Genomic DNA, 22,366 nt, shown 5'->3' on the forward strand with positions numbered 1-22,366 from the left:
GCTGCAGTGCCCATCCATACAGATCAGGGGACTGCCTTGTTTATGCAGATTGATACAGAAACCTTCTTAGGTTTGTCCTACATGAGCATTGCATCTTCTGGCTTCTCTCTCCCCCAAAATGCTCCTTGTTTAGGCCAGGCTGGCACACGTTCAGCCCAGCCTGGTGATGGTATTGCTACAGAGGGATGTGGCATGGGTCTGAGCAGTGATTTATGTCCCTGGAAGATGAGAAACAGGAAGATTAAAGCACAAAGATGAGAAAGATTCTCAATTTCCCTGGGGGGCCAGCACATTTCTGTCACCCTTTGAAGAAGGGGAGTTGTCTTTAAAGCAATAGTATCTTTAACAGGATCTGGTTGTAGTTTGTTCTCTTTTCTTTCCTATGTATGTAATCATGATGAAACCCTCTGACTTTGTCCTTCGTTCTTTTCTGAGCTTTGGAAGGTTGTATGGAAAATAACTGTTTCTCTTCAGCTTTATTTATCTATTTATCTATTTATTTATTTATAGCTGCTTTTGAGGGAAACATCAACATCTGATCCTCTTGGAAGAAAACCTCTGGGAGGTTTTCCTTTCAATTTGGTCCAAACTGCTTCCCCTGCCCCTGCGATAGATCAGGGATATTCTGGGTTTGTGTAAAGTTGAAGATGGTCTCCAGTTCCAGAACCTGCTTTATTTCCAAAAGTCATTTCTCAGCTGCACATCTTCCCGTGGCTGTTTGCAACAGGCCTCTGTGTTCTGCATTTTTTCCAAAAGTTTTGATTTTAATGCTTATAAGAACCACTGTTAAAAAAATCTCCCACCAAAATAAAAAAAAAGGTATTATAGTGGAAAAAAGAATATAAACATGTTTGCTCTTTTTTAGAAGACAATTATCAAAGTTCAGTCAGCTGGGATTTTCTGACACACAGCTGACTTGTAAAATTCTCTTTAACATCTTTGCATTTTTGGCAATGTAAGGAAGTGCCACTTAGATTACTGCAACTGTGTGAGGATTTTAGTTGAAAAGGGAAAAAAATAGGCAATGTGATTTTTTTTTCCTTAATTATTTTTTGTTAGCTATTTCCCTCTTCTAATTTTATTTCCATCATATTTCTTTATCTAAATGTCATTCTGTTTTTAAAAAGAGATGAGGACCAAGGCTGGTAGGAAGTAGTTGAGCAGCTTATGAGTCCAGAACTCCTTGCAAATAATGGAAAGTCATGTTTTGGAGCCAGTGAGTTTTGGGACAAATTCTAAAATATCTAACTTGTCTCTGCCTCCATAGCACTGAATTCCTATTACAAATTAATGACATTTGTTTTCTTTCATAATCATAACTTTCTGTCAGTCAGTTTTGGGGTCTTATGTAGTGGCATCATACCCCCAGTCCTTCAGGGCTGACCCCAATTGTCCCTATCCACAGATATTAGAAAGTTACAATCTGTTCTTTAGCCTTGAAGGACGTTGGCTGAGTCAGCCTAGGGAATCTCACTTCTGGGTTTGATCCTCCTTTGTTCTACACGGTGCTGAAGCTGCAAGAGTCTGCTTTGTAAAGATCTTTTGTTTATCTAATGTTACAAAAAAATGAAATGCTCATCCCCTGAAGACTGGGGGTTGGAGTTTTTGGTGTCTAATATTTCCTTGTTGGAAACAATTGTTTTAACTGTAGCCTATCAGTTTATTTTCAGAACCACTTGCCCTGGGCATTTTTCATACCTCAGCTGTGACAAAGTGTACAGCAATGAGGTTCTCTTTCCTCTCCCTGTGTATTCCAAACATTATGGTGTGTGTCATCCCAAATTGCTGGGAAGTGACTGAGGTCAGCAGGATTTTTCTGGCTGTTCTCAAGGAATGGTTTGTGCTTTACTTGATTAAATCTTATTTCTTGGAATTGCTAAGTTGCCCTCTCTCTGTTTTAGCTCTGTTTCATTCAGTTTAGAATGTCCACTCTGGTCATGCCTGTGGCTGTTCAGACCATACATAGGGATTTTTCCTACCAATGAATTCCTGCTCTGTTTAAAAACTCAAACAAGCCAAAAACCCCCTCACTCCAGTGCCCAGTTTCCTGAGTTCATGCATCTCCTCTGGAATTGATTAAGTAATAATAGCTCAAAGGAGGATGCTTAGACTAGAATTTATCATTTGAGTGTTCTTTCTTGATTTGCTGTTCCTTTTCATAAGCAAATAGGCCAAAATCTCCAATACTGTGCATATCCTTGCAGCACGGTGTTGTAATGATACAGCATGTAACATTAGGTTAGCACTAGATAGAGTAGTCCACTTATCTAATATATTGAACATAGCCTAATTAAATATTTAATAGATTTTTCCCTCTGAGAGGAATCAGCAGAATAACTAACAAGTGTGTTCCTGGAGATGAAAGTTGCAGAGGAAGGTGATCTGTGGGGATTGTTGTTCATTCAATAACCTCATGAGCTGCCTTTCCAATTACTGTGTACCTTCCTTCTGAGAGGAGCACTGCATACATTGATATGTAGATGCATATTTCAGTGGCCCAAAACCAGTGAAGAACTTCAAAGCCTTGCTGCATGACATGATGGTAAATGTTCAGTTGATTAGTGTTAGCTGAACTGACAGTAAAGCAGTGGTTTATTCCTCCCTTAATTTAATATGAGTTTCTCACTGCAAAGCTGATTTGCAGTGAGAAACCCCTATATATTAAATGGGGCACTCAGCTTTAACTAATTCTGCCTCTTTCCTTTGCAGGAGCCAGAGGTCTAAAGGTGTATCCTTAATTTCTAGGGGCACTGTCTTCTTATGGACTATATTGAGGACAGTCCTCTTCTTTAGTGGTTCTTTAGCCCCAGCTCCAAGGGGTCCCACTCCATGGCTGGGGGTCTTGGATGCTATTGCACTGCAAATAAATAAATGAGGCTCATTGTGGATAATACATTGCAGTCTTTATTCCCTCCTGAATGGCATTGTCAGAGCTGATAATTAATTAATTTATGGAGCCATTGGGGTCTGCACAGGGCTGGAGCAAGCAAACAGTTTATCTATTAGCAGGCTGCTTCTTTCTACAGTCCTGTAATTTCCAACTCATGTGAAGGCAATGACTTTAGATCCAGCTGGGCTTTAATTCCACTTAGAACTCCACTAGGCATTGTGATAGTTTTTACTGCCATACCATTAACTCTCCCTTTCTGGGCAACTTTTCTTGTTTTTCTCATCAAAACTAACCTGTAGATGGCCATTTAAAACAAAAACAAAAACAAAAACAAAAACAAAAAACAAACAAACACCAAAAAAACCTCAAAAGGTGTCTGCTGTTCTGCTGTTCTAGGTCAAAAGGTGTCTCTGTATTCACCAGGCCCTCTCACTGTGAATTCACATTCACATTGTGAATGAGCCCAAAGGCTCTGAGCACCAGCTCCCTCACCCGTATTATTGCCATGTTCCACCAGAGCCCTGTGAGGAACTGTCAGTGAGCTGGAGACCCAGGATTTGCTCAGATGTGAGACACAAACCCTAAGAAATACTGCAGTCGTTTTTAAACTGCTGGAGCAGCAGGGGGAATGCACTCAATAGAAAGTGTCATGTTCTGTTAGATAAGCTCTGAATACTTGGCTTCATAGGAGCCCAAACATGGGAGGATTTTGTTGTTTTTGCTCTTGGGCTTGTCTTCTGTTCTTTTCCTTTTGTTTGTTTGTTTTTTTAATTAAAAAGGAATGAGGAAAAAATAGTTTTAAAAAATGGGGATAAGGAAATGGGAATTATCAGAGCTGCAACTGGTATAAAGGAAATAAATGTTATCACAGCCATATCTGCTGGAGAGGTTGTGTTACTCCTGCTGCTTTTTATTATCCAAAAGATAAAGGGCTTTTTGTCTTGGAATTCTTTCTTGCAGGAGGAGCTGCGCAGAGCTAAGCACCTCTCAGATAAAGCCTGGGTTAGGGCTGGCAGGGCAGCATTGCAGGTTGTCAGGAAATGAGCTGTTCCTGAGCTGCTGTCCTGGCTTTGGAGCCAAAACAAGGAGGGAAACTGTGGAAAGCAGCACTCCAGATGCTGTGGCCTGGCTACTGGCTTTGGAAAGTGCTGAGAAGCACTTGGGTTTGCAGTGAGGACATGATACTGATGTGGACTGATGTGGAAATGTCTCCTATTGGTGTTCCTTAGTTTTAGGCTTTTCTTTCATTACTTGGTTTCCAATTTTGTAGTTAAGGACCCATGCTTGGCTGGATGAATGGCTTTCTTTGTGTTTTTAAACCAGTCTAGTATTGTCCTGGGTTGTAGTGTAGGATGTACACAAAGTATTTATTCTATCACCATCTTCATGAACTGCTGAAACCAAGTGGGGCAGTGCTCTAGTGTAGGGCCGTCTTCTGCTAATGGCCCATTAACGCCTTGCCCATGACTCACAGATAACTCCCTCCAGAAGTTATCTCTGTTTAATGGGCCATCAAGGACCCACTTCACATTCATCACCCCATTGTGAGATGCTCTGCCCAGGGGGAGGAGCCAAGCATTCTCACCTGGATATAATCTGGGATTTGGAACAGCACAAGCAGCCCTTACCTACTGGATTCCCAGAGGAATCTACAGGATCACTGCTTCAGGAAGAGCACCTCACCTGGACTGCTTCCACCATCCTGCTCAGGTTGTATTCTGACTCTGTCAGTGGTCCTTTGTGTTACTGCATTTATTTTATTTTATTTTTACCTTTTTACCTTTTTTCCTATTAAATTGTATTTCTGACTTGGAGCCTCTCACTCGTTTTGCTTTCAAACCACAACAAGTATTTAAAGTGACTCCAGGGAAATCTTCAAAAGAATCTAATTTTACTTCTCTGTAAATAGGTAATACCATAAAGATGTGAAAACCTTAGGATGGGAAGTTTGGATGATTTGGAAGTCCCTGGAATTGTTTCCCACTGAGCTGCACTGTGGAAGTTGTCAATGAAACAGCAAGAGACAGGAAGAAATTGGCTTCTGCAACACACCACTAGTGTCTGTGACAAAGTAAGTGGTGAATAAATAACCAATGATTTCACAACAGAGCCCACCATACTGCAGGCAAAACCTGAAATTTTGGGGGATCTGTTGTAAATTACAAAATCCTTCCCTACCAAGGATGGATATAAATGGCCATCACATAACTATGAGTCAGCCAGAGTGAGTGGATGGGTGACTGATTTAAATGTTTTTTGCTAAATTAAGATGAATTCTAAATGAAAAACAGTGTTACAAACATTGAAGGTCTGTCCTGCTGTAGATTAGTTTTACTTAAGCACACATAGCTTTATAAAAAAATGCAGTGAGTAATCACTTTTTATAAAAGGGTTTTATTAACAAGTATCAATAATGCCTTAATCTCATTCCAATGCTTGTGCTTACTAAGTTTTTTTATAAATGCTTAAAGCACTATTGATGTCTTAGAGGAGGACAGAAGGTCTCCATCTTCATGTCTGTAGATACTGTGCCAGAATTTGCCATTCTCCACGGGCTGGGGGAGCAAAGGATAATGCTGTAGGACATGCACTTTGTCTCATTCCCCACCATATGGGCAGGTACTTTATTTTCATCAACAACAAAGGAAAGAAGCATCTGGCCCCTTATTAACTCACTAATCAAGTATGAACAGGAAGCAAAGTCCAGTGTTACCCGAGTGAAGAATGGGAGCACAATTAAAACAACCCCACAGATGCTCTGGTAACGTGTCTGTGTTGGATCCCAGCCAGAACAAACTGTCAGCTCTGCAGAAAAGTTGCCAAGCCCTCCACAATAAAATCAACCCCATAAATGTTATAATTAACGATTTCCCTCTAACATCTATGGATGCCTTTAAGTTATTGTCTCAGGAATGTTTTCTGCTGAGTTGGAAAGGTCTCTGTTTCCATGTTTGATGTTGTCTCTAAGGATCAGCCATCAGCCCACTTGTTTAACCTTGGGCAGTTATAAAGCATGTTCATTTACAAGAACCTCACTGAGATGAACAGGCAGGTTCAGGAGCATGGGCCAACACCTGCAGAAGCAATCTCCCTGTCAGTTTGAGTGGCACTATTTTTTTTCTGGCTCAGGAAATGGTCTTTTCCTTACCTCCTGTGAGTAATCCATGACTTGGGGATCCTGGGTTTGTCCTGGAGGAGGGACACACAAGTCTGCAATTGAAATACAGATTCCAAGTCAAAGCTGCAAGTCTGGCTGAGCCACAGGCACTGCCTAAGCTGAAGCAGGATGTGCTCATTGCTCTCCACTCCTCTCCTTGGGGGCACCTTTGGTGGCTCTCCTGAGTCAGGGTGTGTTTAGTCTTCTCTAAATTTGGACTTCTGTCAGCAGGGATGGACTTGCTTTGTCTCCATCCCTGGCCTTGTGTGATCCTTACACCTCCCTTTCATCCCATACAGCTTCTGTGAGCCAGATCAGTCATGGGAAAACCAGTTCATAAGTGGTAGATTGTAACATTATTTTTTCCTTCACTCACAAAAAGCTTACCACACACTCGCATGGTCCTTGCATGGACCGTAAGGAAGGTGTAGGTGGCAGCAGGAAGAAGTTCACAGAAAACTTTGCTTTGTGAGAATTTCTGAATCTTAAATACAGAGGTAAACTTCTCAACAATTTCAAGAAGAAAATCTTTTCCTGTAGTTAGTTTTCTTAGAGAATAAATAGAAACTACTTACCACAAGTAATTAATTAAAGGGGTTTTAAGTTGTAACTTCTGAAATTTTAAAAAGCTCAATGACAAATTCAAGCTGAACTTCCCCTCTCTCTTCAGACTATTAATTTGAAAATATTTTTTCTAGATTTCTTTTACAGTTTCCCACAGTTGGAAATACATGAACTTCTTTCTCTCTCAAAAGTATTTCTGGGATGAGAAAAGTGCATGTTGCCTGGTTTGATTTGCTCAGAATTGGCCATTTACTTTTTACTTGTGGTCAAGTCAGGGACAAAGGACAAGGATTCCATCTGTAAATGCATTGAATACAAAGTCTGTACTGAAGGATTTTGTTTGTGGCCAGCTTCAGCTAGATGGCATTATCCATAATATCCTCTGTGCAGTGGAAATGGGCATGCAATGGAGTAGGAAATACTGTGTGGATGGCCTGGTGTCAGACTATTAACTTTCATATGCACCAACACTGTCTGAACACTGCTGGAGGCTCCATTAGGAAAAGTTGATCTATATTGTATTGTAAAATGCATTATCTAATTTATGCTGGTACAGTGACTACGGGAGTGGCAGTCAGGGCTGGAAAGTGAATCCTATGAGGGTGAAAGAGCTGGAGGAGGAGTGAATGGATCCTGTGGCCAGTAAGTGCTGGCACAGCTGCACTGACAGCAGGGATTTGTTTTTTGTGACCATGGGGACTATCGTTGAGTGTCAAGGACTGTTAGGAAGAGGTGGGATCCACCCGGCCAAATGAGGCAAAAGCATTTTTGCCAATGTGCTGGCAAAGCTGCCGAGGAGAACTTAACCTGGGGACAGACAGAGAGAGGTGATGACAATGACACAAATGAGGAAATAATGGACCAGACCTGGTAGGCAAGAAATGCATGGTGGGGTGCTGCCACGGTGGAGAGAGGCTGTGTAGGGACAGGATGAGAGGGCAAAGAAGGGAACTCTCTCCTTGGTTAGGGATAGGAAGGTGTGGAGCTCTGTGCAGGGACAGGGGATGAGCCAGCAGAGAAACCAACAGGCTGCACTGGAGAGCAGCTGCTGTTGGGGATGCTGTGTTGGGTGTCAGCTGTAGACACACGACTGATGGGAAGAACATCTAGAAGCAACTGTAACTAAAATTACTTGAACTTTTCATTTTTAAAGCTCTCTCCACTTCTTTCCAATCTGGGAATGACATTTTTAAAGTCTGAACTCCTCTCAAAAGTATTTTTGGAAAGTCTGAACAAAACCAGTTTAGCCATCTTTGTGTAAAATAACTGCTAGGCAAGTACTTGGCTATGACATATTTTTGGCAGAAATATTGAACAGCTTTAGGGCATCATTGGAAATGTCCAAGAGTTTTTAAATCATTAGATAATTATTATTGGTTATGATAATCCTTAGAGACCCTCCCCAGCAGCCAGAGACTTAAAGCACTGGAGGGTCTGCAGGCAGCAATGAAAAACAAGTCCTTGAGGATGTGCCAGAGAAATTCTCCAGCAGCAATTGCTGGGTATCTGCATGTCCAGGGGTGGGCAGGACACAGCAGTGAAAATATTACCAAGCTGGCAAAGCGTGTTCAGCTGCAGAGATTTAATCCTGATCCACATTGCTGCTGGCATTTGGCACCTGGTGTGAAGGAACTGGAAGGATGGACAGGAACTGCCATCCCCCTTGCCACTGGACAGAGGCTGCAGCAACCCCAGCACTGCAGTCTCCAAACTCATTTGCCCAGATTCTCTATTTCAGGCTGTGAATGAGAATTATTCAGGGGAGTATTGCAAAAATGTGGCTTTAATGTGAAAGTTAGAGTGTTTGTTTTGGGGCAGTTGTTCTCACCACTGACAGTGAAGCCCAGGAGTAGGGAAGTATTTGACATTCGGGCAGTGAGGTGGACTGTCTAAAAGGAAAGTTTTAAACTTCCCAGGAGATGGGAGTAATTACGTTGCGCTTCCCACTCTGGTTTTGATCTTGTTACACAGGCGTGAGTGAATGTGAAATTATATCCTCTCCTTATAGAAACGTTCCAGATTAGTTTCACTTGCTACATTTTTGCTTCCATTATTAGAGCTACATTTATCCCAGACGTTTGAAGTTTGAACTACTTCCAATGTCCAACTACTTCCATGAATTCCCCTATCTCACTGGTGCCTGTAACAATAATGCTGTGCCTCCTGAAGACACAAATGTGGAGGCCCTTCCCATTTGTGGGGAACACGGTGCTCCCTGGAGCTGTTCCTCTCAGATCCATGCTTTCCATGGCTCTTGTGATCAAAAGCTGTGAAATGCTGCTCCAGAGAAACACTGGTAACGTTGAGGCAACTGGGCACTCTTCCCTGAAGCTTTTGGATTAAGAAGTTTTTGGACATTTTTCAGTTAACTGTTTATTTCATGGACAGAAATTAATTTGATTTTTTAAAAATCCAACATAATGTGACCTTTCAATTTATACAGTGATGAATTAGAAGAAGAAAAGCTGTTTATTGCTGCCAAGCTGTTCTTTTTCAGTTGCATTAAAATATATTTGGGCATAAAAGATGACCACTCCTTTTTATGGCCTTTTACTGTATTTGCTGTGTCTGGTCAGATGCTTTTATCTCAAGCTTTGTTCTTTGCAGTGGAAAAAAAAATCAGAGGATTTTGGAGAGTGACAGAGTTTGCAGAGAAAATGAAATTTTCACACAATACTTGGCACTGCTCAGGAAATGGGATTTCATGCTGGCAAAGCTCTGTGCTTGGTTGGAGCTCTTGTTGACAGTGATGGGCTTTGGGGCTCCTCCTGCAGCTGAGCCACCCTCCTGTGGCGCAGGTATTCCTTGGAATAGGGGCAGAGGATCCTGAGCAGCAGGCTGGACCTGTGGGAGCAGTTCAAGTGAGATTCCCATGCCAGGAGCCATCCTGGATGGAACCACAATGTCTAGCATGTGCCTGGGAGGCTGGCAGTACATGGAAAAGGGATCAGCTGAAAGAACAGCTCTTCATGACAATTGGGAAGGGAAAACATGGAGGACTTGTGTGGTGAAAAGTCCAAGTGTAGCCCATGATGGAAAGGAGCAGGAGAAGTTTTATTATGAGCAAGTACAGTTGGCAGTTCAAGGAGAGGATTAGCATTAAGAGCAAAAGAAGTGTTTGATTTAACCATTCTTGTAGCAACTCTTAAATAGGACTAAGAGCAGAAAATAATTCTTGATCTGGTCCTCTGGCATTGGCAGGAAAATGCCAAGGGAACCGGCTGGGACAGTGATGTGGGACAGGTTCTGCAGCTGCCTGTGCAGAGCCAGATACAGCCTTGTGATCTGCCAGTGCTGGCATTAACTACTTCAATTTTCCCCTCAAGAACCAGAAATCTTCTTTAATCCCGCATAATTCTAAAATTGCAGAACTGGAGGTAGGAAGGGCCCATTAAGCGAGGCAGCCTCCTCTGCCCGCAGGGTAATTGTTCAGGGGCCACTTCGTGAATCCCTTTGAAAAATAGAGATTCAACCAATTACTCTCCTAATTGTTTCAGTTCATCCACCTCTGCCTCCGAGATCTGTCGTCTCATCTTTCTTTGTAAGCAGCATGAATGGATTATCGAGTTGCAGTCTGAAATCATCTGCAAGGCAGATCTACGCAGAGTCTTCGTATCTCTAAGCAAATCGGGGCATGTGAGCCTCTTGCTACACTGCGGCTGAATATTCTTAGCGAAGGTCTGTAAGCAGCCCAAGCCTAATTCCCGTGGGGGCCTTAGCTCATGGCACGCGACCTTCATCTGGAGTAAGGAGGAGCACCCACGTTCGGTGCGAGCTGCGCTGAGCCGGGGCGGCGCTGCCCGGCGGTGACGTAATGCGGCCTCCCGCCAGCCGCCCCACCGGAGGCATCGCGTTGTCCCTCCATTCCTCGGGGCGCGGCGGTCACCGGGAGGGCCGGGATGCTGCCGCAGGTGTGTCGGTCGGTCCCTCAGGTGTGTCGGTCGGTCCCTCAGGTGTGTCGGTCCGTCCCTCAGGTGTGTCGGTCCCGCCCGCCGCCCCGGGCTGGCCCCGGCCGCGCTGGCGGGTAGTGGCCGGCAGGGGGAGCCCGCGAGCCGCGCGCAGCCCGCGCCGCCCCCACCCGCACGTGGCGCGCGCCCCGCTGAAAAGCCGCGAGCGGCCCCGCGCCCGCCACTGGCGCCGGCAGCGCTCGCTCCGCTCTCTCCTCTCCTTCCTTCCTTCCTTCCTTGCTTCCCGTTGCTTCCCGCTCCGTCTCCTGGCCCGGCCCGGCCCGGCCGCTCTGCCCTCCGCCATGGTGCGCGGCATCGGCACTTCGCATCTTCTCCTGCATCCCGCAGCCCGGGGGCGGCGGGTACCGTGAGAGCCACCGCGCATCCCTGGCGCCGCGGCGGGGACCGGGGCTCACGCAGCTGGTGCTGACCTGTTGCAAGGGCCGGGCTTGTCTTGGGGATCTTTTGTCTAGGTTTTTTTTTTTCTATTTTTGGGCTTTTTTTCCTTCTCGACGGGGGAAGTTTTCTCCCCAGCCTGTGGCCCGGCTTCCTCCACACCCTTTCCTCCTCCTTTTCCTCCTTTTTTTCCAGACTCTGCTGCCTGGGGCCAGAAGAGGTCTCTCTCCCTCGTTCCCCCCGGCCCAGCGCTGGAGCCGGGGGCACCCCGCGGGCTCCGGGCTCGCCCTTTCCCCCGGCGGCGGTGGCCCCAGGGGCGCGGGGAGGCTCCACGGGTGCCCCGGGCTGCCGGGCCGCCACCATGTCCAAAGTGGCGGCGGAAAGTTGCGGGGCAGCGCCGGCCGAGGACTTGTCCAAGGTGTCGGACGAGGAACTGCTCAAGTGGAGCAAGGAGGAGCTGATCCGCAGCCTCCGCCGCGCCGAGGCCGAGAAGATGAGCGCGATGCTGGACCACAGCAACCTCATCCGCGAGGTGAACCGCCGCCTGCAGCTGCACCTCGGCGAGATCCGCGGCTTGAAGGTAGCGGGGTGGGCAGGGTGGGACCCCTGAAGTTTGTGCGGTGTCTCCGCGTCCCCCGCCCCTCCCGCCGGGACAATCTCGTCCAGGTTGGATGGTCTGGGAGGAGCCGCCCCCGACAACTACATGAAAAGTGGATGAGGACTGGGGTGAAAAGCGTTTGATCCCGCTTAACATTCAATCAAGTGTCCGGCTAAGAGATGACCAGCTATTTGGCAGGCTGTGGAGCACAGCTGGTTTATGCTCTGCCCCAGTATTCTTTTGGGTTGATAAAAACGCTGAAGTCTTGTCAGTTTTGTGTTAGGCTTCCTTGGTTTTGAGTGAGGTTAAGTGATCCTGCCTGAAGTGCACGAGGAATAAGGGTTTGTGTAGCTCACGCTGCTTTCTGTCACTATTTTCAGATGACTTAGGCTGTCAGGCAGGCTGGTAGGCTGCTGGAGGGAGCTGGCCATTTCCAGGATGCAGTGCAGTGTGTGGTAGGTGGTGGCAAACCCTTGGGCTTGGGTTTGGGATGATCAGAACCAATCCCTAATTTATTGTCTGAAAAGACATCTGGTAACACATCTCTGATCAAACTATACTCAGTCGTGTGCTCGTGCAGGCTGCAGTCAGGGGCAGACCAACTCTGTAATTAATGGCTTATTCCCTTCTTAATTTCACTGTCCTGGTGAATGAGAAGCTTAGTCCCTAATGCTTCCTTTCCAGTTCTGAGGACTGGGAAGAAAGTGTGGCTAATTTACAGCCCATTATCTCGCTTATGGGTTATAGACCTAGAAAGTTACCTTAGAGTAGGCAGGACTACAGAACACTTTCTGGCTTATTGCTTTGAGAATTTTCAGGAGATTCCTTCAGTGAGGTGAGGCTGGAGGGAAAGAGAGAAGAGATCGAGATGCAGTGTGGGCTTTTGAATTATTCCAGGAAAGTGCATTAGAAAAGAGTTCTTAACTTTTAGAATGGCTTTAAATTACAGAATAATTGAGAAAGTGTCTTTAATAATGGTGTAGCATATAATAAATAGCTAGTGGGAGAAAACAGTTCCTGCCTCCCAAGTTTTTGTGTTCTGCAAAGCATGAGTATGTGTGTCCCTTTGGTGGTGTCTGAGGGTAAAAAAAGACTCACCCATGGTAGTATTGAGTAAAACCGAAGCTTATATTTTGAATGTAAGTTCAGTTGCAACAATAGTATCTTTCTCCCAGTTACCTGCAAAAGTGTCTGGATTTCTGCAACTCCCGGATAAGTGACCAAACGCACTTACAATGGATAGGAAGGACTCACAAATTCTTCTCTCAATTCCAAACTCCAAAGTCTTGTTAGACTTCTGCCTTTTGTTCAGATGCCTCAGTTGTAACTTTCAAAAAGAATCTGAGAGAAGGAGGTTTCTTCAGCTGTGTTGGTGTCTGGAAATCTCCCTCCTTTGTCCTGTGTGAAATAACTGCTACATGAGTAAGAATGACCAGCTGGATGGGTGTCTCCTGCTTTCCAACTGAGGAATTGTGGATTTACACAACTTTTTTATTTCACTGTGGGATCATTTCAAACATCTCTTGTTAGCAGAGGTTTACAAGGACACCTTAAAGCCTCATTGAGATTTTTTTCCATTGTCAAATACAGGCTGAAATTGTTCAAATTCCAAGTTGTTTTGAGGCAGAAATCAGACAAACACAGACATTCATGCACCTAAATCCAGTAGTTACAAAAGCTTCCTTTTCCTAGGAAACTGTGCTAAAATGGTGTTTCCATAAGACTGACTCTCTAACAACTGGTTAATCTCTAGCTGTAATGTCATGCATAAGGAATGAATATGTAGATGATGGGAGAAAGATAACTATGGTCACAAGTCCAAACTAGAAGGATAAAATACTGAAACTGTTTTTATTCTGCTTTAGTAATGCCCTGAGCATTTTTACTTCAGAGCATTTGCTTCAGACTGTTCCTCACTTAGGGAAGAGCATAGAATCATGTACTTCATTTTGTTAGGGGTGAAAAAATTTATTTAAGCAGATTATGTCATTTCAGAGTGGTAAAGCAATCCTGGTCAAGTGATGACTGACAAAGCTTTTTATGCCAGTCAGAAACAAAATCCAGCAAACCCCAATTTAAAAAAAAAATCTCTAAAATGGTAATCTTTATATGTGACTATGCTTTAGGGAATAGGGAGTATAACTGTTAATATTTAATTATTTAAGAGAGATTACAATTTCTGATGTACCTTGCACTTTTATTTAGCAGGTGAATATTTCTCAGGGGAGTGAGATCATCGTGAGATCACTTACAATCTTTGCCCAGTTTGGGAGCTAAATTATTCTGATATTTAGCATGAAAATTAATTAAGCACCTGAAACTCTTCTGCTGTATTAGAAATTAGCTCCAAGCTAAGGGCAGTTTTTGCTGGACAGCAGCTTTGTTTACTTGAAGCACGGTGCTGTTACAATGTGCCAGGTCTACACATGGAATTATTTATGCTTCACTGGAGTGCTTAAGTACAAGTTTGCAGCAGTGCTGTCCCTTGACCTGTTTAACAGCTGAACATCAATTCCTTTAGACACCCCTCTGTCATGATAATCTTTCTTTTAAAGGACATCAACCAGAAGCTGCAGGAAGATAACCAGGAGCTGAGGGACCTTTGCTGCTTCCTGGATGACGACCGGCAGAAGGGCAAGAGGGTGTCCCGTGAATGGCAGAGGCTGGGCAGGTACAGCGCCAGTGTCATGCACAAGGAGGTGGCCTTATACCTGCAGAAGCTGAAAGAGCTGGAAGTGAGGCAAGAAGAAATGGTGAAGGAGAACCTGGAGCTGAAGGAGCTGTGTGTGTTGCTGGATGAGGAGAAGAGTGGAGGAGCAGGCAGCCGCAGCTCTATCGACAGCCAGATCAGCCTGTGCCAGCTGACTGCCACCAGTGCCTACATCAGAGATGTTGGGGATGGCAGCAGCACTTCCAGCACGGGCAGCACAGACAGCCCAGACCATCACAAACACCACCCAAGCACCAGTCCAGAACACCTGCAAAAACCACGGGGGGAAGGAAGCCCTGAGCATCAGAAAAACAGGAGTATCAGCCCAGAGCACCTGCAGAAGCCCAGGGGTTCTGGCAGTCCTGATCATCACCTGAAAGGGCCGAGCCCTGAGCATCACAAAACCATTGTCAAAGTACCTGAACAACAAAAGCACAACAGCAGCAGTCCAGAAACTATCCCAAAGCATGTTTTGAGTAGTAGTCCTGAACACTTTCAAAAGCAGAGGCCTGGTGGTAGCCCTGAGCATCAAAAGCACAGCGGTGGCAGCCCAGATCACCTTCAGAAGCACACTCCCAGTGGAAGTACAGAGCACCTGCACAAGGTGAGGGGTACGAGCCCAGAGCATCTCAAACAGCACTATGGAGGGAGCCCAGAACATCTCAAACACCTCAGCGGAGGCAGCAGAGAAGGTACCCTCAGGAGACAAGTGACAGATGAGCTGTCCCCTCACCACAGGAGTTTGTACAACGGAATGAATGGTGGGTCAATACTTGGAGCAAAAAGCTCGCTTTGAAAATTGCTAAGGTAGTTTTGGTGTTACTCCAGCCTTTTCTGCAGCAGGAATGATGTTTGGGAAATGAAGGGCAATGAGTCTGGTGTCACCATTATTCCTTTAGCAGGTGTTTTAACTGGAGTACATGTTTGTCTCTCCAGCAGGTGTGGGGTAGATTAAAGAAGTAGGGGAAAAAGTGCATTTTGAGTTTTGGTATAGAGTATCAAGGAGAAGCTCTCAGCCCTGCCCCTGCTCTGGGGTTGGTAGATGTAAACTGTTTGTCCCTAGGTGGATTTGTGTTTGCATAAAAGAGGAGCTGCATTATGTTTCTTGCCTTGCCTGTATCTGAGTCAGCAGAGTGGAGGTGAGTGTCTCCAATTTCACTTCCACCTTCCTCACCTGCCTTGTCTGTAGCTTTAAATATTTTAAAATTTCCTGGTTATTGATTGAAGGCTTCTTAAATCCTTTTCCATAAAGTTTGGAAAAGACCCCAGATGGAGAGTAGGCTCAATAGCAAAGAATCTGATAGCTCCTAAAGCTTTTCAAAGCCTTGAGTTTACAGATTTTTAATCATGACAAATTAAAAATTTAGGAAGATCAAGAAGGGGCTTTTTTTGCTGTTGTTGTTGCTGCCTTTTAGAAAGGTTTCCAATAAATGTGCCTAATTTTTAAGAGCTGTGTATTCTTACTGATGGAAATAAATTATTTATCTTAGGAGAGTCACAATGTAAGTATTTTGTTATTTTGAAAGTTACAAAGTTCAGAATCCTACTCTGCTTTAGAAATAGCTTATTCTAGACTTAGCAGAATTCCTATAGCCTGCTGCCTTTTATTTCTTCCATGTGCTTTGAGATGTTCTGATGAAGGCAATTAGTGTCCTAGTTGAAAACCTTTACATGTAGATTTGAAGTCAATCTCTGCAGAAAGTGATTATTTTGCCTTAGCAAATTGTCTTGGATGGAGTTCATGTGTTTCCATTTCATGAGCAGCTGTGTGAAGCTGTGTTTGCTTCAGTGCGAGTGACCACTTGTTGGATCTGCCTGTGAGAAGGGTGCTGTCCTCAGCCCTTGTGACACTGGTCACCTGTTGGGATTAACTTGCAAAATGCTCTCAGTTAACCCCTCACTGCAGGGGCAAATCCACATTGTGTGTAGTGAAATATGTATTTTTGACAGGGCTGACCAACCCCAACATGGTAAGCACAGAGACTCCTCTTTTTAAAGACTTTAAAATGATTAATAAGGTGAGTGTGTGACAAATATGTGAAGATGTCTAATACATGATTTATTAAAAATGGTCTTACACAGCCTCTAGTAAATGCTGTATTTTTCTCCATTGAGTTCTTTGTGTTTACTATTGACTTTCTGTAAGTAGCATGAAGTATGGAACCAGACTTCCTAAAAATGACTTGCTTCTTGCACCCATGATGTTCAGTCCACCACAGTATATGTAGGAAGGTGATCCATGGTTTTAAGCATGTATTTTTAAAACTCACTCACAGGGGAAGGAAGATCTGTTTTTTCTGCTGCCAGCAGTGTAGGCTTTCTGTTTGGCTGGTTTTTTTTGGTTTTTTTCCCCCCAAGTAGCCTTGTTAAGAATTATATTCCTAACAATGCAGTGAAAGCAGTTGTTACTTTATTCCTGAGTTGACTGGCATCCTTTGTGCAGCGTATTTCAGCTGTCAAAAGATTGGACTCAGGCCACAAGGTGCTGGAGAGGGCAGCTGGTGCTTTGGGAGGCTCGCTATTGACTTTAATCAGAGCTTTGCCTGCCCTGTGCTTTATATAATCACTTTCACAGAGAAGTCCTCTGGCTTGACAACTTCTCTCACCAGAAAGTTGTCAAATCTCTCTTCTTTCATACTTATGTAATTTGATGCAAGCTTGAGGTTTAAATCTGACATCTGTCTGACCTTGATCAAACTTGGTAAGACTCTCGACAGCTCTGCTGTGAAGGAAAGGCTTGAAACTTCAGGGAAATACTTGGTCTTCAAAGCAAGGCTGAATCCTTCTGGGTATTTTATGTTTTGATTTTGTCAGCCACTGTAAAGTTGTGGGGAACGGTTAATATGGAAGTTGTAGAAGTGCTGGTCATCATAATTTGTTATTGTTGTGAAAATAATGTGTAAATCCTAATTTGGATGTTCTGTGTGTACCTGACCCTGCCAGCAGAGTGTAGGTGAAAAAAATCCTGATCTTATAGTAAGGAATGCTGAAATTGTGACAGTGGAAGTTAGAAAAGACTGGCCCTAAACTGTCATGAGCAATACAAAAGGAGAGTATTTTGGTTGTGACCCCAAACTCATGCAGTAAGTTATTATATTGCATTGGTGGAATCCAGTTGGTTTTCAAATTTAGTGTATCTCTAGCTGGCAGATGTTTGCACATCTGTGTCATGAGGTTGCAGGGTTCTTGTGGAGCAGCAAGAGTGAAGTGCTGGTGACCCTAAATGATGAATGGCAGAGACAAACATGTTTTGATATTTAAAGGAGTAAAATAAAATATTTTAACTGTGTAGTCAGAATTTACTAGTGTCAGTACAAGCCTGTCCCTTCTTCCTTGGTCTGAACTGGGCTCTGAATCATATCTGAGAGAAGTTATTCCTCTGCCAATCTGAGAGAAGTTATTCCTATGTCCAATCTCATTCCAAAAGTGTTGTACTCTCTACCTGGACTCGGTGTTTCTAATTGGAAGTGTGTTTGTGGACAGCCTGGCTATTCCTGGAGAAATGGGAGCTTCCTGCATCTGGTGACCACAGGGAAGCAGTGGATTCCACAGGGTGGTGTTACCTCTCCCAGAACCGGGGCTGTGGGTGAAGATCAGAGAATTTGCAGGTTCCTGACAGACTGGAGCTGCCGTCAGAGCAGTTGCAGTATAACATTACAGTGCCATCAGAAAGGTGATGTGCAGCTGGAGCTGCTTTGCAGGATGTGTTTATGCATTAATCATTGGCCTTCATGCATGTTTTAAGCTATGTGGGAAGTTACCTCAGCCCCTCACTCACAGGCACAGCTAAAGGAATAAAGGATAAGGTGGTAACATTTCCTTTTGTAATTCTTCTCATTTTCTATGCTCAAGGGTTTGATCTTGGTATTTTTTTCTTGTATGACATGTCAGCTTTCATTTATAAGATTTATAAGGCTTTAAAAAAACCTCTCTACTTCATGGTTCTCCTACATATTTTTCTGAAATGAGTGTCCTTAGCCTTTGGAGTGATAGAAAATGGGATGGGAGAGCTAAATTTGGCTTGGTGCCTGTTAATTGAAAACACATGTATTTTATTCTAGATGCTTTAACCAAATAAAACATGATAATCTTTTGCTGTAATCACACCTAAATGTTCTAGGTAATGAGAACAGAGATATTTGGGATAGAAAGACTGCTGAAATTAGATGAGAAAATACCAGCAGTAAAATAATTTTGAGAAGAGAGCATTAACGCACCCTAGAAGAATATGTGACAGTTTAGCTCTGACACAGATATCTGGGGTGTAAGTGCCTCTGTAAATTGATCTGCTTTCAGCATTTGCAGTCTAAGTGTTGGTTTTTTTAATCTAAGTGATTTATTTTCAGCTTACTATTTTAAGAAGTCCTTTGTTTTCCTCTGAGCTTTGACTTTTGTCTGAAAGGAAGGTGTCCAAAGGCTTTCATGTGTGCTTCTTGTTTCCTGCTGAGGTTATTAATGAAGGGAAGCCAAACTGCTGACTAACACCTCCTGTACTGCTGGAGGTGTGAGGGCTCCTACAGAACAAATGCAGCATCACCTCTCCTTGAGCAAAGGTGTTTGTAGGCTAAACAGAGACTCAGCATAAATTCTGGACACTTACTCTTATAAATGCACTTCTGAGAAGGAAAATTAAATTAGAAAACACTGCACTGAGTAAAAAGGGGGAACTGCAGTGTGACTCCAAAGAGAAAAAATACTGTGTTACTGAGTTAACTGATACCCTCTCTGTGCAAACAACCCCCCTTAGCTCGCGGAAGAGTGGGATGATGTCATGTTTCCACGTATGTCTGCTTACAAGTTATGTTTCTTAAAGCTGAAATGCCAATAATCTGTCAGCACTCTGTGTGTGTGATTTGACCTATCCTGGTGGCACCTACAACTGCACATTTGGGAGCCTGGAGCAGCATTTCTTAGTTTTCGGAGTGTAACCAAAGGCTACAAGGATCAGGAGAATTCTTTTCTTGAGAGTCTTGTGACGTCATGTTTATTTCAGTTATTTAATTTTGAAGTGTGGAGCTCTGAAGCTTTCTCAGAGTCTTTCAATTGAACTCTGTAGGTTTGATTGTCAAACTTGTAAATTAGTTCTAGCTGCTACACACACTGTAAGAGAACTGGGGCATGAGATGTGAATATGGATGTGACTACAGCATGCTGCATTTATTACACAACTCGTTTTTTTTGTGGAGTGATTTATCATGTTGAAAATGTGTTTTGTAGTATCAAAACAATGAGCCTACTAGAAACCCATGTTGTAGGACTTTTGGAGGAGGTTTACAATTCCATGTCATTTAAGGATTACATTTGAAGACATTTACAACGTTCTTAACTTCACTGACAAAACTCCTTTTGATTTGAATGTTTTAGTGTGTGGTGGATCATCCTTCCAGCAAAATTCTTGGTATGTTAATGGCAGAGTGATGCCTCTCCCTATGGAAAATGGGCTAGTTTCCCTTGTCTGGACGTTCAGCACTGATTCCTGGGCAGGTCAGAGGTTGATCCAAGAGGCAGAGAGGTGCAGGGGGCAGGGTTTGCTGTTTGGTGCTGTGGCACTGCTGGGTGCAGGGGGACTCAGCTGCACAGCCCCTCCTGATACAAGACTGGGAATGGATTTATTATTTAATAAATATCCATATTTATTAAAAAAATATGGATATTGATCTAATACCAATATCCAACTATGACAGACAAAGACTCTCTAACAGTTTAAAGTTAGAAAGTGAATGTTTATTATGACACTGGGCAGCGTGTGGGATTGCTCCCAAATACACACCACAATTTACAGATGATCACAGGGTCTTTTATGTACAGGAGTATTGAATACCCAAAACACAAATGCATGTTCATAACTCTGGTACATCCCATTCCCTGCTTCCTATGGTAATTAGCCAAAAAGCCATTAAGCACGTGTGGTTTGTTCTTTGAAATGGGTTGGTGGTCTTTTTTATTGGGGTGGGGTCCCAAAATGACGAAGTAAGATGGGTCTTCCTCTCTTTGACTTTTTAACCTTTTAGTGCTGCGTGACAACTGAATCCTGTTTTTCCAGGACTGTTTGATTTATGATTGTATTGTATTCCTGGAGTTTATTGATTAGTCAGGATGCACAAACATAGTTTGACAGGCTCCATGACTTATCAGTTCCCTAAATCTGGCTTCTGTTTAGCAAAGGGAAACTTATCTATCTTACCTCAGCAATATCTACTTTAACTAAAGTCCTTAATTCTTCTAAATTAATGTTTCAAGAACACTTCAACACCTTCTGGGCAGTCACTGCTTCCAAGTTTTATGTCTTTTCCTCTCTCCCTGAGGCTGCATATCCCACTACACAGGCGACTGTTCTGCAGTTGGGCCTTAGTGCTCATTCAGCCGTTCTTTGATGGAAGTGAGAGGCAGAGTAGGGAATAGAGACATTACCTTTAAGCCCTCTCCAGCGTACCTCGTCTCTCCGGGAGCGAGGTCCCTGTTAGCCCGTGACAGGGGTGTCGATGAGGTGAGAGGGAATCGGTGGTGCCAGGGATTTGGGAAGGGTTCCTGCAGCAAAGCCCCGTGCAGTGACTCCCCGCAGCCCTGAGAGCAGTGCCTGTCTCTCCGGAGCGTTTCACCGGGATGGAGAGTGGAGAGGAGGAGCAGCGCTGGCTCCGTAACTGGAGACGAGTGGTGTCTGTCGTGTTTGGAATGTCTGCTGGAGCTTCCCTACCGCGTGCCCGCGGAGCTCCCGGAGGGAAGAGCTGATAGTCAGGAACAGCGCCGGTCCTCGCAAACCCCCTGCGAGCCAGCGCCTGCTCCCACCCGCTGTCTGTCCTACCAGTACACCTGGGATGGAGCTGGCGTACTGATCTTTTGTCTGTTTCCTTTATTTCGTTGGGCATTTTTGAGAAACAATATATGTTCTGAGTAGCGAGTTTGTTTTGGTGTGTACAGGAAACTGTAGAGAAGCTTCTTTTTCATGGTGATTGGGTCAAGATGTGAACCATTTGCCTTTACCTCAGAGAGCTTATCAGGAGTTTGCATGGCTGTTGGTGTTGTCTGCCTGAAATAAATGGGCACATTTATGTGTTATTTTATTTTTCTTAGTGCCAGAATGGCAAATCCTCACATTAATGTCTTGTCTAAGTCCTTGCATACAGTACCTCTAACTTGAGCTCAGGACCTCATGTATCAGTTCTTCACACAGCTTTTGGAGTTAGTGTTGTAAGTTTAGAACAGTAAAATATGGATTTAGGAATATTAGTGAATAAATTGTAAAATTCTCTGAACTATGACACTTGTAATGGGGTCAGTATATTACAATAATTTTTGGTGAGTGCCGCTTGTTTAAGACATTCAACCTTGTAGTGTGCCAGTCAGAATGTCCTGTCTCTTCTGTTCACCTATTAATGACTTTTTATTTTTCAATTTTATTATGAACTTATAAATGGAGAGTTGTGCAGGGGTTGAAGCTGGGTTAAGAGTTAAGGAAGAGCGTGGCAGGCAGTATAGTGTGGGGTTCAGATTTTGTACTGCCACACACACAAAGTGCAGAGATGTTGACAGGAGTAAGGGACAGTGAGGCATTCCAAATTACAGGGTATTTAATGAGGATAATAAAGCCTTGTGTACATAAGAAAATGACTCTGACAGTGAAAATTCATTGGCTTCTGTGCCAGTAAGTTATGCCTTAATTAGTAAACAGAAGCACAGCTTATCTTGGGTCATATTGTCATGCCCAGAGATATATAGTTACTGAGGGAGCACTGAGAATTATCTTCGAGTCATGATCTTGATGTAAATCTTGTCTACCTGTGCTTCTTCACTGGTTCAAGGGTGGTCCTGTGAAGAGAATCAGCTAGGACTGAAACACAGCTTTAAATTTTGCTTAATGCAGAAAGCAGTACAATAATCTGTTTGAGAGGGAATGAGTTATACAAGTATAACATGGGGAGGGAAGGGCATAAACTGAAGTTGTCCTTTAAAAAAATAAGCAGTAATGATATTACTCTGTGCATGCTTAGTGTGCTTGTAAGTTTATTTTTTAAGTGCTTTTAATTCTGCAAGGCACACAGAGGAGGGTCAGGATTGTAATCTGTGTCCATGAGCATTTGGTATGCAGCATGGAAGTGTGTGCAAA

At 43.8% G+C, this 22,366-nt stretch overlaps 1 protein-coding gene across 6 annotated transcripts in view; it reads left to right on the forward strand.

Moving 5' to 3' along the window:
• The window catches only part of CCDC85A (coiled-coil domain containing 85A), a 186,164-nt gene that overhangs the window by 96,981 nt on the left and 66,817 nt on the right, over positions 1 to 22,366 (forward strand). For 4 of the 6 annotated variants that reach the window (XM_083858155.1, XM_083858150.1, XM_083858153.1 and 1 more), the window contains exons 1-2: positions 10,587 to 11,534; positions 14,108 to 15,023. In XM_083858155.1, the coding sequence (XP_083714281.1) occupies positions 11,316 to 11,534; positions 14,108 to 15,023 (1,135 nt within the window). In that variant the 5' untranslated portion in view covers positions 10,587 to 11,315. Of the gene's footprint in view, positions 1 to 4,799; positions 4,962 to 10,586; positions 11,535 to 14,107; positions 15,024 to 22,366 lie in introns of those variants that run through there. The other 2 variants (XM_083858151.1, XM_083858152.1) reach the window with 1 other exon arrangement.

This window comes from Zosterops lateralis (assembly GCF_965231275.1).
Source record: "Zosterops lateralis genome assembly, chromosome: 3".
NCBI classification, from domain to species: domain Eukaryota; kingdom Metazoa; phylum Chordata; class Aves; order Passeriformes; family Zosteropidae; genus Zosterops; species Zosterops lateralis.